Here is a 19,028-nt window from a genome sequence, read left to right as displayed (position 1 = left end):
CAATATAGTTTCCTTAAATTAGGGATAACGATGAACTGATGCTTTAAGGAGGACACTCCCCAGGTGATTTTGGTGTGCAGCCAAGATGAGAAGCAGACTTTGTGCCTGACACATATAGTAAGCCTGTAATTAATTTGTCAGGACTAGTATGATTAAGATTAAAAAATGGAGTCTTAACTTAGCCCTTCATTGTTCCCACATGTAGGAGAGACTTGGGTTTTGTGTTGGTTGGTCCCTGTGTTGGTGCTGTGTTTCTTCTTGGCTCTAATTCAATTTCACTGCCTTTTTTCTGCAGGTGACTGAAGGTCATTGGAAGTGGGGTGGAGTCACAGTGCAAGTGAACAGTGCCTTTTTCACCGGCATCTATGGGATGTGGAACCTGTATGTCTTTGCTTTGATGTTCCTGTATGCACCATCCCATAAGAACTATGGGGATGACCAGTCGAATGGTGAGTTCCAGTCACTTCAGGATAGCTCTATTTTGGAAAAGTAGGATTCTGTCTCTACAAGACTTAAATAGCAAAGGTTCTGGGTTCCCCAGTCCAACTTTCCCTCCAGGTGTGAATGAGCATCCCTAAGAAATCCGGAACCATGGGACAAAAAGCTAGTGCATGGCAGATGTTTCATTAAGTCCTCATTTTAAGAAACCTTTAAAATACATTGGAAACATTATATTCTAATCCAAAATATGCCCCAGTTTTAGCAAAAAAAAATTAAATTTGCTTTCCTCAATTTTTTGAACAAAACTGACTGTTGAAAAGTATACCACATTCATTTTTCTAGTTTCAGAAGCATGATCCTCTGATATTAGGTAGAATGGGACTAGGCCCTGAGAGCTGAAGACGGAGCTGGCTTTATTTTTCTCCTGCTCACTCTTTAGTTTGGACGTGTGTTCAAACTAATTGCTGTTCTCTGGTCCTCACAGCCTTTCTCTCCCTAAGTGCTGGTATGTGCTCTTTCAGATGTTGATGCTACAAGGAGCCTTAGACAACTTACCCAGTCTGGTAATTTTGTAGATGAGAAAACTGAGGCCCAGAGAGGGGAAGGGCTTGCCTGAGGGTTTTGTATCAGCCATGGCGGACAGAAGTGGATATCACTGTCTAAGGCAGCACTGTCAACTTGGAATTGGTGGCCTGGTAAACTGTTCTGATATCTCCTTTTGCTTTGGTTACTTGACTCTATACTGTTTGTTGGTTCCACCCTTATTCTTTTATATCTTTTTCACATCTGCTTTACCCTAGCTATGTGCTTGCTATTCTCCAAATGTAAGATGCTCTTTCTGAAGGCAGAGTCAGTGCCCCATACTCTGACTCACGCCAGGGTCTGCTTCTGGATCTGCCTGTCCACCATGGCACAGAGGGTTGGCTTTGCTTGTAGGAAGTGCTCAGTGAGTGTGTGGTGAATTAATAGATGCATATCCTGCCTCCATCTGGGGGTAATAGAACCCTACCCATCTTTTGGACACATTCAAAATGCTCCCTCCATCCTGAAACATTTTTTTGATCATACCAGTTGGAGTTCAGCAAATTACATTCAATAGAATATTATGGCCAGGGGATGTTAATAGGTTTTAGGAGTCAAATAAGTTTGATAATCACTGGGTTTTTAATCAGCATCGATGAGGTTTTTGTTAAAGACATCTTACTACCTTTAGAACATTAGTATGTACTATAAGTCTTTATACTGAGTAGAGGTAAGAGCATTTCCCAAAACTGTTAAATCATTTGGCCCTTTTTCTAGGCACCGTGTCTTTTGGAACTAGTGCTCTAAGGAACAGCCCTGAGGGAAAGGATTACACTTTTCACCTGACATTCAATGTGTAGATGTGGTCAGTTTGCCTGATAGAGGAATGGTCTCAGCTGTCATGTCTCTGACAGTCAGTGTCTATGACCCCTGACACTTCTGTGCAAGAGTGTCCTAGACATCAGCCTGCCTTCCTTCCTATTCCTTGACTTATTTTCTTTTCCTTTAAAGATTTTATTTATTTATTTTTATTAGACCAGAGGGGAAGGGAGGGAGAAAGAGAGGGAGAGAAACATCAATGCGTGATTGCCTGTCACATGCCCCACACTGGGGACCTGGCCTGCACCCCAGGCATGTGCCCTGACTGGGAATCCAACCAGTACCCCTTTGGTTCGCAGGCGGGTGCTCAATCCACTGAGCCACACCAGCCAGGGCCTATTCCTTGACTTCTTGTCACATTCAGTATTGGGTTTACCTCTGGCCATGGATCCTGGGCAAGAGTGAAGAATTTTGACTGACCTGCCCAACTCTGGGTTTGATTGACAGTCTCTCTAGAAAGCTCATGAATTAGGGGGCCTTCACTTTCTGCTGCGTCCTTTGCGCTGCCAGCACTCAGTGTTTTACTATGTGCATGGAATATGGAAGCATGTAGCCTCTCCAGCAGTGGACCCCATCATGCCAGCGGGAAGGGATTCTGGGCTTGTGAACAAGAATTGTGATTTCATTTCATGGTCATCCTGTTGGACTTCGACGGAAACCACGTGGACCTGTCCTTGACTTGAGATTATTAAGTAGGAATCTAAAAGATAGAGCTCCTGCCTTCCAGGGAATTTCCACGAAAAGTATTTGTTGGATTTCCTGGAATGTGGGAAGGTCATTCTAATGGGTAACACTTGTTGAGCACGGACCTGTGCTATAGCACATGAACTTTCCTGGCTGTTTTTGCTGTGGGACTGTAGGCCAACTGCTTTACTTCTCTGTGCATCACACCTCCCGATTGTACGCAATCTTTTAGAGTCTTATGGCACCATGAATTCTATGGTTTTCTTTCTTCCTGATAGCAAGGAAGGGGCACAAGAGCATCTTCTGTTGTAAAGTGGCAGCCCAGGGAGTGATTCTGTCACAGGTAAGGGGTTTCCAAACACTGGTGAGAATTTGGGCAGCTCCAGCACATTCAAGCACATGGACGGAGGCCAGAGCTGTAGCCAGCCCTGCAGAGACAGGATGGCCGCCTGCCACCCTGTTGGGTCAGATGCTGGAGCGGTAGCCAGGTGATAAGCAGCTCCCATTAGGACTTCTTTCCCTGTACAACCGCTATCCTCTTAGGCCTGAAACCTTGCAGTTAATAGCGCTTGATCTATTTCCCATAATATTTTTTGTTATTGTTGAAGACAGTTTGAACTGCAATTTCACAGAAAGTTTAAAAACTAGTTCTCAGGTGATCTTCCCTGAATCTTTTACCGAGTGGTGTTTGAACATGCTCATGGTTGTTTTAGGTATTCACTGTGACTGGGACATGCCCCTGGCATTTAGTGACCAGACTCTAGGCATGTTAAATGCCCTGCATTGAGCAAAACAGTCTGTAGTAAAGAACTGCCCCGCCCCTAATACCTATAGGGCACCTGTTGAAAAACATTCCAGTTTAGTGGGAAGACTGTCTTGGGACCTTGTTCTGATCATAAGCACAAAAAGTCACACAATTTAGCAGTTCTGTGATGGGGACATGATCAGTTATGACTTCAGAGCAGCCCATGGGGTTTCCAAACACTGGCGAGCTGGCTGTATCCTTGGCAGCTGGTTGTACCTTTGTCCCTGCGTGCTGCCGTGACCTGTGTGCATTTGGAACGGTCTGCTTCAGGTTCAGTTCTGATAGTCTTTCTTCTCTGCTCCTTTCACTGTTCATCTCATCTGCCACCAAACCACACAATGTATCCCAGGTACTCCGGCACATTGGCCAAGATGTTGAAGCTCCCCAGAAAGGCTAGTTTGGAATATTACATGGAAATCTAGAAAATGAACTTTAGGGGCATATACTGTAGTTTTAAATTCTCTGGCACTTCTCTCCCTGCCCCAGGTTTTTCATGTTCCTTCTCCTTCTCATGGAAAGTTTTTATTTTTAAATGGGCTTGGACTCTTCCCCCTACTCCTTGCTTTTAAGGTCCAGAGCAAAAAATTCAGATCTCTTGCCATGGGGAATGAATCACAGGTGTGTCATGCTTCTTGCCTTCTGAGATGGATCCTGGATAGACCTCTGGAAAAAGATAGACTCCTGGAAAAGAAACAGCCACTGAGAAGTGTTGTTTTGTTTGGAAATATGTCAGGAGGAAGTAGTAGGAAGGAGGTGGGAGCAGAGAGCGTAGGCTTTTGCTTCTCCCTTTTGGTCAAGGAATGAACACAGAGAAACAAAGCAGACAGCAGGTTCAAGAGAGGGTTGGTTTCCAAAGAGCATTTTCTCTCATGTATTCATTTGTCTTTTATTGTGTGGGTTGGAAAGTGACCCTTAGAAGCTACTGAGTAGCTCAGCACTTAACACTGTGCTAGGTTTGATAAGATGGAGCGATAAGGAGCCCAAAGGAGTAACAAAGACAAGTCCTTGTTCTCAGGGAGCCAGAAGCTTGGGATGGGACATTAAGACTTCCTTGGCTGCCTCCTGAGGCACGGGATGTGGTAGGACAGCTCCAGCCAGAATATTTTCATGTTTTCAGTAGCTGATTGGTGCTGCAGGGCTGTGGGACTCTGGCTCCCTTCTTGCTGGTTGACTTACCACAGTCGCAGTGGTGCTATCAGATCCACATTCACCGTCTTATACGTGTGTGCATGTGTGTGTATACATGCTTATGTAATCACTTCATGTGTGTGTATGTGTGGATAGATAGTGTGGATAGATAGATAGATAGATAGATATAGAGAGATAACTTTAACAAATATATTTTAGACCTCTTTCTTGCTAGGGCGGTTCACATTTTCTGCTCTTCCCTTGCTGCCTTTTGATTAAAGTTGTTCTTTTTACCTGTTTCCATAACAATTTGTGAATCATTCTGGATGTTGTCCCAGGCAGAAATGAATTTCAGCTGATGTTAGTTAGCCCTTAGCTCAGAGGGATGGCACCGTCTCCCAGGGGCGCAACACCCGATGCCCTGTATGCACGACAACTCCCAAAGCCACCAGTTCACGTGGGGAGAGAAAGTTGGTGCCACTTATGAAGTCAGACGATTCTTGATAATAGCTTTCGTTCTTGTGTTCTTTCATCTAGAGAATTCTTGTTAGAAGGTTTTAGGAAAAAAGCAAGAGATGGAATTCTTGACTGGATGACTATGACGAAGGGAACAGGAGACGCTCTAATTGCCAACTGGTTCCTTTCTATTTCTATTCACGCTAAATGTCTTCTGTCAGACACACTCATGCTGCTGGAAGTCACAGCAGCCGCTCTGAGTCCCACGTCTTGGTAGCTAGCTACCATGCTGCGACAGTTTTACTTAAGGGGGCTTCCGAGGTCTCATGCTGCTTGCCTCACAGGGGAGGTGGCTTTGGGTTTTGTTGCCTCAATAAACGTTTGGTTTGAGTTCTAAGGCTGTAACAGCGGCTGCCTTTTATTGAGGTCTTTCCTGTGGCTGCCTGTTAGATGACTCACCCAAGGCCAGCCTGGCTTCTCCTGACATCGGTCACAGAATTGGTCTTACCATCAGGGCTGCTCCCAGCCTTTTCCCATTCCCTCGGGAAGATGGCACTTTGGTGACAGGCCATCACTAGCCTCAGGCCTCCGCTAGCTTTGCCTCTCCCAGAGCCACTGGCCTACCAGTGACTTAATTTTTCCTTGCCCGAGCACTTAAAGTTGTATTTTCTGAGCCTTAGTAGTATTGTCATCCACTATGATAGGAGGTACCTCATTCACCTTCTTAACAGCGCCTTTCTGTTTCTTAAAGGCATTAGTTGGGCGGGGCTGCCGTAACAAGTACATGCTACAGGATACGTGGCTTAAATAACAGAAACATATTTATTTTATCACAAATCTGGAGGCTAGAAGTCCAAGATCGAGGTACCAGCAGAGTTAGTTTCTTCTGAGGCTTCTCTGGCTCGTAGGTGGGCTGTCTTTTCCCTGTGTCTTCACATGGCCTTCCCTCCAGGTGTGTCCATATCCAAACTCTTTCTTCGAAAGCCTCTGGTTCTATTGGACTAGGGCCCAACCCAATACTTCCTGCTAATGTAATGACCTCTTTAAAGAACCTGTCTCCAAACAGAATCACATTCTGTGGTATTGGGAATTGGGACTTCGAGCAATGATTATGGGGTGGGGAACGCAATTCAGCCACAGCACTAAGAGTTCACTCCAAACTTCTAGGCTTTATTGTGCCCTCCTCAATAGGAGGAGGTGTTTGGTGTCTGGAGGTGCTGTGAGGTAGGTGGGAAATGCCTCACCCAACACCTGGTATAAACTACCTTGAATGATGGAAAGGGACTGAGAGATGGCTGGCCCCATGATTTCTGAACCCTGTCCCAATGAGGCCACTCTGTCCCATCCCCCAGAAGGGATCACAAAAGCGGAATCATCCCAAGGCAGACCTGTTTGCTAGCTGAGAGTTTGTCCCTAAGCCCCAGTGGGGAACCCCAGTACTGGTGCACTGGCCTGGACCTCGCCATGTGGAATAGAGCAGGGAGGGAGGAGAGAGACTGGCCTATACCAGACAAATCTTGGTGGGTGTTTTAATGAGCACTTACCAAACCAGATCCTGTGCTGGGTATTTACATTCTTCAGAAAAGGGAAAAAAATGTATAAGACCTAATATGCACTGTTTTATTAACACCCCAAATATAGGACAGATGTAACCTTGGAGTAAGCAACAGTATTTGCATTGAAATTATTTTGCTTCACAAATACTATACTCTCTTTGATTTTTTCATTCTGCTGTGAATCAGGGACTTCATTATAGAGAGTTATCATTTGAGCTTAGCTTTGAAGGTGAATGGGAAGGTAGTCAGTATGGGACTAGAAAAAAAAATCCACAGAAAAGAATGAAGTCAAGAAGTTACGTGGAAAGAACAAAAGCTTTGTTGGTAGACACAGATGGTTTGGAGCCTGGCTCTAGTGCATACTGTGTAAGAAGCAAATATGAACTCGTGGTGTAGGACCTCTCTGGCTTCCATATCCGGGTAATGGGGTGTTCATTTGTCATAGTGGTTATTAGGAAAGAATTGGGTAGCCCTCATTGATATTAGAAGACTGCCAACCTCTCAGATTCTGTGAAACAATCTCAGAATTATCCTTCTTTTCACTAAAACAGTCACAAATAACTGTCATTGAAATGGCGCCTGTTTTCAGAAGCTGTGCTTATCATTGACTCATACAGTTCAGTCTACGCAGGTCTCTGGGCACCGGTCTGCATTTCGGGCAGTTGGAATCAAGCAGCAGCTGCATCAACACTTACCTGTGGCCATCATACCGAAAATATGGACCATCGGTAGTCCTTTGAGATTAAATCCCATGCCAGAGATTGGTCTCATTTCACAATGGTTAGAAAGAAACAAGCCTTTATCTTACTGTTAATTAGCTGAGATGAATTGACATTATAACGAGAGAAAGAAACTTCCTGAAAACTGAAAAATCCTTTTCCTTCCTTAATTAATTTTTTTACACTTCTCCAAAGTATGAAACATATCACATTTTTGGAAGGGTTTTTTTTGTCTTGGAAGGGAAGAGCCTTTGAACGTGTTTACGCACTGCGCAGCAGTTGCTGAGAGGGGAGGAGGAGAACAGATGGAGCAAGACCTTGGCAGGAGTAGGGGGTTGATAGAATTTGGAGACAAATGGAGGGATCCCCACTCCTGCTATGTTACTGCCATATTCCCACATCCATTCCCTAAGGGGAAACAGTTGGCCTTCGAGGTATAATAGAACTATGCATGAATCCTAGACTTTGCTAGCCAGAGTTGCATAGGACTGGCTCCTCATCCTAGCTCTGCTGGGAGCAAGCCGCTTCACATTAGAGAAAGTAACTGCCTATCAGAGCCTCAGTGTCTTCACTTCTAATATGGAAATACAAGGCCTGCTAAGCCCCTGATAGTGCATGCGGTAAATAGACTTGCATGGCAGCTGTCCTTGCTATCAATCTGTGGATACTGTGTGCTCTAAATTTTCTTTGATCAGATCCATAAAGCAAAATTAACATCCTGAATAGTTCATCCAAATTATTATGTGTGTGTGTATTATATGTGTGGATTTATAACCGCAACGCATCACATTCAAACTTAAACTTCACCGCCTTCTCATTGGCTGTTATTTACAAAGAGTCAAAGAATTGGCATTGCCCAGAGGTTGAGAGCTCGGGTGCTGTGACTCTCAGTCACTATTTACCTACCTGGGCCTTGGACAAGTTGCTTCACCGCTCTGCACCTCAGTTACCTCTGTACCTCAGCACCTCAGAATGGAAACGACGACAACAGCACTTCTGTCAGAGGGCTGGTATGAAGATTAAGTGTGTTAATATTTGTAAAGTGTTCAGAACAGTGTCAGGCACGTACTGTAATATAGTACCTGTTAACTAAAGAAGCCAAAGTAATTTTGGCTGTTTCATCAAATGACCTATAGGAACAGACACATTTTCTAGGGCCTGCTAATTGGAATCACACTTTAAGCTTAAAGAATTCACATCTTTGTTTCAAAACCTGAAGAAAATTGAATACGTTCCAGTATCTATGTCTTCACAAAAGGAGATTCCTTAGGTAAACACTTGGAGGTAGTAATGGGTTTACCCAGGTGGTCTTTGAAATGTTAATGACTGTCAGACCTGCAGCTCTCAAAACTGGCTTTGAACTTTTGAGAGCTCACCCAGATATGCAAATTTAGAACTAGCTCTGACGAAGCACCCTGCAGGGCCTGTGTGTGGGGTGAGCAAAACACTGATCTTGTGTGCACAATCCTGGGGATTCGGAAGGTTCAGAGTGCATTTCTGGCCATTTTTCCTTGAGAAGAAGACTCCTAATTGTTCCAAAATGCATTACATGTCCCGCCCTGCCCGGTCTGTTGGGAATAGGAGGGTCCTCTTTGCCTGCACGTGGCATGGCCACTTTGCAAACTATTCACAGCAATGGAGTACGTGCCTGCCCCCACCCCCCACCCCTCACAGGAGAGGCGAGTTGTGCTGGCTCAGCCCACAGCACAAGCCTTCTCTGCTCCGCCCAGCTCTCGTCTGTCTCAGTTGCATACCTGCTCCATCACCTGCGGCAGTCCCCTTACTTCCACCCGGTTTCCTCCTCTGTAAAGCCGGCATGATCAGGGTGACACCTTGGAGGGCTCTGTGAGGGTAAATACAACCAAGGATAAAGCATCCAGAATAGCGTCAGACACCAAGTAAGCTCTCATTAAATGTTAGTAATGACTACAAATTACATAAGCAGTAAGCTGACTCATCTCTCGTTAATATCTCTTCCCTGGGAGACAAAATGGATGATTTACTGCAAAGTCTGAGTGAAAAGGTTGGGTGTGAGCCCTAGGCGTTTGTGCCCAGGTTTTCTCTATCAGCTCAGAATGTGGAAGAGGCACTGGGCGGTGGTTACTGAGATGAGCCAGCTTTCTTCTCCTTCCTACCTGCACGTGTCTAACAACAAAAACCCTGTTTCAGGCGATCTGAGGGTCCACAGTGGGGAAGAACTCCAGCTCACCACTACTATCACCCACGTGGACGGACCCACCGAGATCTACAAGTTGAGCCGCAAGGAAGCCCAGGAGTAGACGGCTACAGCACCTGGCTGGGACTGCCCCCCACACTCCAGCCCTTCTAACTGGAGTGGGGATCGTGCCAGAGAGCGCTCACTGTGCAGACAGTCAAAATGCTTGACTGCTCGTGTTTCTTAGCTGTGGTTTCTTGGACCAGTGGCGTGGATGTTGTCACTTTGCCTTCTGACCATAGCTCTGGGAGGAAAGAGTCCTGCAGCCACTGATGCATTCATTGGATGTGACAACAAAACCTCTGGTGTGACACACTTTCTGTGCTCATTGTTAATTAGTGACGTAGTAACATCTGTAGCAGGTGGTTAGTAAACCTCATGTGTTGGGAGAAAACTCCTTGGGGGATGATTTGGGCCAGGCTGGGTCTATATGGAGTGGAATGTTTGACTCTTTTTTTTTGTTTGTTTTAGATTCTAGGATAGATTTCTAACATCCTTTGCAGTCCAAGGTAGGCTGGTGTCATAGTTTTCCACTCCTACTTCATGACCACTTTTTTCCCTATTTATATCACCAGGTAGCCTATTGAGTTAATATTTAAGTTGTCGATAGATGTGCGTCCCTATTTTTTATGCATAACATAAAATAACTGAATTTCATGGTCTAGTACACCAGGGGCATTTCAGCTTTGAAACCAAATCTGTATATCCAGTACTAACCAATCTGTTGGATGTGGGTTGGGTCTGAAAAGCGTTTTTAACCTTTTGCTTCAAATGTGTTTTCTTTTGATAAGATGCTTCAAACAGTCTCCAAAAGTGTAGATCATTTAAATAAACCTGTATGTATATTCATGTATGTACACGCACACGTCACCCTCCTGCTTGGCCAGGACACATGTGTACAGATTCTTCCCATGTCAAGTCCCTGGGGCAGGGAGTGGGGAGGGGAATAGCTTTATGAGAAATTAAAATATTTTGCCATCAAATCAAAGTGTTTGGGGGCGGTATCTATTTCTGGAAATAGGGAACACGTTTTGTACTGGGTGGTTAACCTCCCTAGCTATCATGTGTGACCACAAGGGCAGGGGGAAAAGTTACATGATTTAGAAGCAAATTACTCTCCCCCTCTCTTCCCACTCCCTCAAATAGCCTGTTCAGTTGTGTTTTAACTCTGCCACTGGAAAGGCAACATGGTACAGAGGAGAGAAAGAATCCTGGCTCTGAGGTTAGAAGGCAGTTTCCTGTTGAAAGTCTATTATTTATAAGTGTCACCTTGTTAAAGACACCTGACCTGGATGTTTCTGTTAGGTAGAATAGATAGCAAACCATGACAGGGAGGAGGAGGGAGACATGTCTCACCCACTAACTCAGCAGTCCCGAGCCTGGTCCGGTGATATTGCCAGGTATTCCAACATCACAAGAAACACCACGCTAACACGGGAGGAGGGCAGTCTTTGAAATTCTATGCGTCATTTCCACTATGTGGCAAAGAAAGCCTTTGACACTGTGCTTTCATCCCGAGGCCTGAAGGGTGGGAATCGGCCCACAGGTGCCCAAAGGAAGAAGCCCGTAAAACAACTTTCGTTAATTGCCTACCTCTGGTCACTTTTTTACAAGGCAGTCCCTGATGCTTATAGGAAGAAACCCACAAATACCTTTGGGTAGCTGCCCCAAGTTTAATTAACTGCCTCCTGGCCATATTTGTTTTACAACAAGATGAACAAATAGAGTCTGGAGCAAGATAAGGATTCAGGCTAACAGACCCCCACACATACCTAAGTTTGGGTAGTTGTGTCCCCCAGGGAAGCTGGCACCTCCTTTACCCATCAATTGATAAGTAACTTTTTCACCACTATACCATCAACTATGTAAGTCCTCAGAAGAGAGGACCTGATGTGCTTGCCACCCCTTGCTTTTGCCTTTCTCCTCGACCTCATCAAGGCCCATTCCCTTCCATGAGAACATATTACCAATAAACCCTGCATGCAGGCCAGTAGACTTGCTGATCTATAATTCTCTACTGCATCGGCAAGAAGAACTGAGTTTCTCCAGTAAACGGTGCTGTGAATGGGATCCTGACTTGGATCTCACCCTTTGTCTCCAGCTGTTTGGAACGCAGTGAGTATGGTCTCATCTGCAAGGTTTTCTTGCCTTTCTCACCTTTGGGATAAAGGAGATGCTGTGCTGTGGGAGTGGGTCATTCAAATGTGCCAGGCCTGTGTTTGGAGGTAGAAACAATGAAATCTGAAATGAGTGCTGGGGTTTCACGCAGCTCCAAAGACTAAAGAGGCACCTCCTCTGTCCAGCCTGATCCACGTGCAGAGGCCTCAGAGGGAACTCCCATCACTGTAGAGCAACTTTGAATTTGATTTCTCCAGGATGTGAAAAACAGGGGCTTGTCACTCAGCACTAAGAGCCCTACCCCCACCCCCACAGCCCCAGGCTGTTTTAGATGGGGGAAAACCAAGGCACAGAAGAGTTAGGGATGACCAAAGAGGTAATGGCCTTTGGGAGCCCTGCTCATAAACAGCACACTTTGACCTACTACTTGGGTTCCGTAGCCTTTTCTGCCTCTAAACCTCGCCAACAGAAAATTCAGTTTAAATCATTGGCCTGTTATAAATTTGCAGCATCGCTGTCTTCCCCAGGTGGCTTCTAGCAACTCAATTTGTATCCGAATACCACTTGCAGGAGCTGCAAGGAGGGGCAGTGTTACTTTTGCCAGGTGAAGGTCTAGCGCTCTAGCTCTGGCTCTCGAGAAATTGCCACACCCTGAGGGCACGGATGGAGCATTTAAAAGTCACCAGGGTGCTCGCTGCAAAGAAAGACACCCATGGGAATGAGCTGGGTTATGGACTAGGCCAAAAACATTAGGTCTCCCCCCAGCCACGAGCAGAAGTCCACACAATCCAGAGGCACACTGTAAAAGCAGCCACACTCCCACCCCTGTGGCGCATTCCCCACTTAGGTTTAATTCTCCAGAGGAGAAAGCACGAGTTTAGCCTGTAATGGAAAGTGCTGGCTTTTTCAGGACCTGTTCTCTTAACTAGGCCAAACTTTGTTGGAATTTGCCTCACTCTGAAGTATTTTCCCCTCTTTCTCTGGCCAGGCCATTTACATCTCTACCACACCCAGGTCTATCTGCTTTACAAAGTAATTGCGGTGTTTGTTTTCCAGCCCCAGGCCATCTAGTCCCCTAAGGCCATGTCTTTTGATTACTATTGCCTAGCAGGGGGTGACGCTGTTCCTTACCTGCCTAACCCAGTCCCTGCATTCAACTTCAGCTTCAAATTGGGCTTGGCCCCACTGTGTCCACGTTAACAGAACAATGGTACAAAGGGGGGAAATCTCAACCCCTCCTAGACTGTAGAACTCAGAAAGAAAAATAAGGAAATAAATTTTTGGAACACTGTAAATTCTAGACTGGGGCAACGAGTAAGTCCTGGGGACAAGAGCTTTGTTAACTCACTACTCAAAGTCATCACTGGTTGCAAAAACTCCGGGGTGCCTGCCTTTCCCAAGCAGAGGAAAAAAGGTCATTCAGGCCACTTTTCAGCCGCTGCCTGAGGGCTGAGCCTAATATCTCTATCATTTTGTGTTTTTGTTTGTTTTTTCTATCCATCCTCTGCTGGGAGCAGAGCACAGGGTGGGGCACTCAAGGTAGAACACACTACTTGCTTCCCAGCTGCTCATGGGTAATAGCTGTCAGTGTTTAACCTCTCAACTCTCTGCTAAGCCTCTTTAGCTCCCAGAAGGATGCAGGAACTACTACTGCTCTTTCTCAACCCCTTAGAAAAAGAGCCCGGCTAGCTATTGCCTACGTCTCTTCACTGGGCACCGTGTTTTACCCTTTTCTAGATGGGGAATCAAGAGTCCATTTCTGCTGGTACCCCATTAAGCTGTATGCTTTCTAATTGGTTGCAGTTTGATCCTTAAAATTTAAAGAAAGACCGACTGACCTTTTTTTTGTAATACAGGTTGGCTCCAGCATCAGCTAGGAGATGGGGAAGTTTGGCCACTATATGGGACCCTAAACTATAATACAATTCTACAACTTAGTCTCTTTTGTAAATGTCTTGGAAAGTGGTCAGAGATTTCTTATACCCAAGCATTTTTCTATTTGAGGGGCCATAGTGATTTATGCAAAAAGTATACACTCAGTCCTATAAATGCTGCACTTCCTGATTCATCCTTCAATTCCTAGATGCTCATGGAACCAGTCCCAGCCCAAGAGACCGCACAGAAGGCCCTTTCTCAGCCTTTCTCACTACCCCATGCCCAGGGTCCTCAGCACAATCGCTGGCCCCTACTTTTCCCGCCCCTAAAATTGCCCTGCCTACTCAGCCCTTACCCTTAATAGAAGTGGCAGGAGAATCCAGCCCCCAGCTGACACACAGACCTTTCTCCCTTGTTGAGTTCAGGCCAATCAGAGATGACCAGGGAATGACTTGGACAATTTGGACAAGTGCAGAGACACTTTGCAGCACCCTACTTTGGCACACGAACTTGCCTGGGAAGATGCAGTGGTGGTTCTGGGACAGACTGTGTCAGAGACTGAACAGGAAAAAGTAATTAAGGAGGCCCGAAAGTTAGCTAACAATTCACATCTGTCCGACAAGGAATATCCTATAGGAGAACCAGGGGTTCCACCTGTGAACCCTGGGTGGGATTATAATAGCAATTCTCAAAAGTGGGAGTGAAACCCCTTCTTTGTATTAAGGCTGGACTCAAGGCAGGTCACCAACAGGCCATTAATTACTCCAAGGTGTCTGCTGTCAACCAGGGCCCAGATGGCAAACGTATCACTTTCCTAGAAAGGCTGAGAGGAGCTCTCATCAAGCATACTAACCAGGATTTAGAGTCTTATGAAGAACAAGTGAGATTAAAGGATACATTTTTAACTCAATCAGCTTCTGACTCAATTACAAGATCTTCTCCAGGGATCTGGGGTTTCCTCGGACAAAATGCTGACTGCAGCCAACACAGCCTTTGATAAGGCCCACGACCTGAGCCCACGACCGTGAGAAGCCAGGGCTCAGGAGGAGGACAAACAGACAGGGACTAGGCAGGCCCAAGCTTCGGCCGCGCTTGCGGGGCATTCACAGCCATACCCTGCGAGCCCTGCACAGCCTGCTCCAAATGACACCAAGTGTCGTGTGTGCTGGGAGAAGGAGAATCGGGCAAAGGAGTGCCCTAATCATGAAAAGTCTCCTCCAGAGCCCTGTACAAGTGCAGGACTACAGGCCAGGGGGCAGCCCTCTGTCCCTGGGGCTGAAGGGACCCCCGCCTTGCAGATGGTAACTCGAGACTGAAGCTGCCCACCCCAGTCGGCCCCACCTCAAGAGGTTGCCATCACTGCACTGGAGCCTGGGGTATGCATGGATGTGGCAGGTAGGACAATAACCTTGTTATTAGACACAGGGGCCACCTACTCTGACCTTATTGCCTTCTCCAGGGGCCTCTCCCCCCAGTCCTGCACTGTTCAGGGTGTGCCAGGGAAGCCCCACACTAAGAACTCCCCTCCTCCTTGGGGCTGCCTCTGGGACAAATACTATTTCACTCATTCCATTATGTCATCCCTGAATGCCCAAGTGCCCTCCTCGGGAGGGGTCTTCTCCAACTGTTAGGGACTAAAATAGTTATAGGAGGGAATCCTGCCTTAAGACCACCTCTCCACATGTTAGTTACACAAATTGAAAACCATATAAACACTTGCTTCCCCACATGGGAGAGACAAATTGACCCAGCGGCCTGGGATACCGGAGTTCCTGGCCAGGCTAAAAATGCTATGCCAGTCTTCATTAGCCATAAGGTCCCTCAGAGTTTCCCCACCAAGAAGCAGTACCCACTGAGACCCAAGGCAAAGGCTGGGCTTCAGCCTGTAGTTTCTGAATTTCTTTCTCACGGGCTACTTAAACCCACAAGTTCCCCTGGTAACCCTCCTATATTAGTGGTCTTGGAAAAGGACAACTTTGATAGATTAGTCCAAGATTCGAGAATCATTAATGAAGCAGTGGTTCTGCTGTACCCTGCTGGTCCCAACCCATACACTGTCCTGAGGACAATTCCCATGTGGTTTACTGATTTAGATCTAAAGGATGCATTCTTTCCTATCCCACTGGACATAAAGTCCCAATTTCTTTTTGCCTTTGAATAGACGTTCCCTCAGGGGCAGTCCCAACAACTGTCTTTGACTGTTCTACCCCAGGGGGTCAGAGAGAGCCCCGTTTATTCATTCAGTCAGGTTCTTGCTGAGGACTTGACTTACAGCTAGAGAACAGGGCATTACTTCAGTATGTAGTGATCTATTCGTTTATTCCCTGAACCAGAAACTGTCTGTTTTACATACTGCTCAGACATTAAATTTCTTGGCTACACGAGGACATAAGGTTTCCAAGTCTAAGGCTCAGCTAGTCAGACAGGAAGTACACTATTTAGGCTTGGTCCTTGCTCCTAGGAAGCGTGGCCTTTCCCCAGACAGAGTCCAGGCCATCGCTCAGCACTTGGAAAGAACTGAGGTCCTTTCTCGGTTTAACTGGGTATTGCAGAAGGTTCATACCTAATCATGGCTTCCTTGCACAGCCCCTTTACCATAGTCTCAAGGGCTGGGAAGATTCGGTCCCTTTATAATGGGGACAGAATCAACAGAAGACTTTCAATCAGTTTAAGACATTGCTCACTCAGGCTGTGGCCCTAAGACTCCCAAATCCCTCCCAGCCTTTCCTACTATGTACACATGAAAAAGAGGGAGTAGCTCTTGTGTTCCTCACCCCCAAACTAGGAAATACCCACCAACCCATGGCCTACATATCTAAAAGGCTAGCAGTCTGTGGGTGGCTGTCTTGTTTTTGAACTGTTGGGGCTTCGCCCTCTTTTAGAGGAGGCCTTCAGACCGACCCCTGGGGCTCTGGTCCGGGTACAGACTAGTCATCGAGTCCCAGAACCCCTGCAGACGAAGGGCCACTGCTGGCTCTCAGACAATAGACTCTTAAAATACCAGGCTTTACTTTTAGAAAATCCTCACATCACTCTCTCTTCTTAAATCCTGCCACTCTGCCTCCCAATTCAGCGGAGGACTTGCCATTCTACTGCTCTGGAATTGTATGTATGTCTTCTAACCCTCTCCCCGATCTCTCCAGTCAGCCTCTAGACAACCCAGATATTATCTGGTTCACAGTTTTTTTCTAGAGGGAAAAGGAAAGGCAGGATACACAGTGGTTTCTCTCCACCGGACGACAGAGGCACCAGCACTACCTGCCAATTCCTCAGCTCAGTTAGCAGAACTAATAGCTCTTACCTGAGCACTTCCACCAGCAAGAGGAAAAAAGGGCAAACATTTTCACAGATTCTAAATATGCTTTCTTAAGTCCTGCATGCTCACGTAGCAGTCTGGAAGGAGAGGGTTTTCCTTACCACTAAGGACCGCCCTACCAAATACGGGCCTCAAATCTTAGATCTTCTTGATGCTCTTCAAAGGCTTCAGCAAATATCAGCCACTCATTGTAGGGGACATCAAAAGGGGGATTCTGAGGTAGTCAAGGGCATTCGCGTGGCAGACACCACTGCCAGACAAGCCACCCTTCAGGAGGTACAAGTTCCCAGCAGCTAAAGTGCTATAGGGGCTCTCATCCCTCAGGCATCCCCACCCACTCCATCCCACACTGAAGAACAGCTCTGGGCAACACAGGAATGTGTTTCAACTTTTCCCTTCAGGATGGCTTAGCGGAGGAACCATTTTAATTCTACCCCAAAATACACAGTGGTAAATCATTAAGTCCTTCCACAAACCAACTCACCTGGGAAGGGAATCTTTGGCCACCCTTATTGGCAGGGAATTTCAAGGAAAGGGGCTGTCCAAGGCTGTCGATCAAGTAATATCCTCTTGTCCTACCTTCCTTCTTCACAACCCCCAGGGAGCATTTATGCCAGTGCTGGCCCAGCCTGCCCAACAAAAGGGATCCTATCCAGGGGAGGACTGGCAAATGGATTTTACCCAGATGCTCCCTAACAAGGACACAAATACCTATTATTCTTTGCAGACACCTTTATGGGTTACATAGAGGCCTTTTCAACTTGAGTGGAGAGGGCTCCATAAGTAGTTAAGAAGCTTCTACATGAAATTATTTCTAGGTTTGAGTTACCCAGCTCACTTCAAAGTGCCAACAAAGCAGCCTTTATTTCCACTGTAGTCCCAGCAACCTTCAAGGCACTGGGAGTAGACTACAAACTCCACTATGCCTGGCACCCTCAGTCATCGGGACAGGTAGAGAGGGCGGAACAATTTCTAAAAACTGCTATAAGAAAAATCACTCAAGAAACCTCTCTCAGCTAGAAGGAAGCCTTGCCAGTTGCTTTACTCTGGACCAGGGTGGCCCCCAAGGCCCATTTGACTTTCAGCCCCTTTGAGGTCCTATATGGTTGACCTTTTCTATATTCAGAGCTCTTGCTAGACACAGAGGGCTTCCTCCCTAGAAGCTTGTGCACAGATGGTGGCTCAGTTTCAGGCTACCCTCCTGGAATTTGGCCTACAGCTTAAAAACCTAGCCAGGACTCCACTGCCCCATCGTATCCCCAGGGAACCCAGGTTTTATGTAAAGTTTGGAAGGATGGTTCCCCAGGTTCTCAACTATGACCCTTGTGGAAAGGACCCCTCTCTGTTCTTATGTCTTCTCCAACAGCCCTCATAGTTTCTGGCATCTTCAGTTGGATGCATCGCTCTGAAGTCAAACCATGCAAGGAGCCAACTAAACCCTCAGGACTTCCAGAATAGCAGGACAATACCACATACTCCTCTGAGTGGGTGGAGGACCCCAAGTTCCTTTTCCAAAGGACATTCTTGAGTCTGATAAGTAGCTTCCTATTTTACTCCTTACCCACTTTCACTGATGCTAAATCTCCACCTAAAACTGCCTATGAATTAGCCACTCACATGACCCATTCTTTAAAATTAACTTCTTTCTGTTGGCTTTGTCTTTCTACCTGTAGCTGGGGCTGTGTTCAGCCCTTGACATCAGAAGAGCAGGGAAACATCTCCATTACCCTAGACAAAAAGACTGGACATTCCAGCCCATAGGGCATCATAGCTACTCAGAACCTTGCTAAATTAGTGACCAACACTTTCTCCAGTAGCAGTCAATGCTCCCCTAGAGGGCCTCTGTATTCTCACATACCGTATTTTGCTGTGTATAATGCGCAGTTTTTTGGCCCAAATTTTTGAGGGAAAAATTGGTATGCACATTATAGCTGGGTGGTACAGTACATAAAATTCCTTGCAGCTTGTATCTGTTCTTGTGTTTTGTAATTATTTGTTACATAAAATTTCTTATACCGTAATATGTTCAAAAATAAATGCTAGAATCCCTTTATAATACAAAAAAACCCAAGTATCTCAATACAAATAAATAAATAAATAATTGAATTAAAAAGTTAAAACAAGAGATTTTTTTCCTGAAAGTTTGGTCCAAAAAACACGAGTGCACATTATACGTGGCAAAATACAGTAATAAACCACCTTCAGTAACCTATTTCTTCTGCATTGTCAGTCATGCTCCCGGAGGAGCTCTCGAGGGAGGGCTTGCTGGTGGCCAAATGCTGACAAAATTTTCTAATCCCAGGTCTCCCTCTCA

General features: G+C 46.0%; 1 protein-coding gene across 1 annotated transcript in view; it reads left to right on the top strand.

The window, feature by feature from the left end:
• The window catches only part of WLS (Wnt ligand secretion mediator), a 106,476-nt gene extending 96,222 nt beyond the window's left edge, over positions 1-10,254 (top strand). The window contains exons 11-12 of the mRNA XM_037145311.2: positions 296-449; positions 9,360-10,254. Coding sequence (XP_037001206.2) covers positions 296-449; positions 9,360-9,469 — 264 coding nt within the window. The 3' untranslated portion in view covers positions 9,470-10,254. The remainder of the gene's footprint in view (positions 1-295; positions 450-9,359) is intronic.
• Positions 10,255-19,028: the final 8,774 nt, after the last annotated feature.

This window comes from Artibeus jamaicensis, unplaced genomic scaffold (genome assembly GCF_021234435.1).
Source record: "Artibeus jamaicensis isolate MK-2021 breed Jamaican fruit bat unplaced genomic scaffold, CSHL_Jam_final scaffold_1019, whole genome shotgun sequence".
NCBI lineage: Eukaryota > Metazoa > Chordata > Mammalia > Chiroptera > Phyllostomidae > Artibeus > Artibeus jamaicensis.
This window is presented reverse-complemented; position numbering and strand designations above follow the sequence as displayed.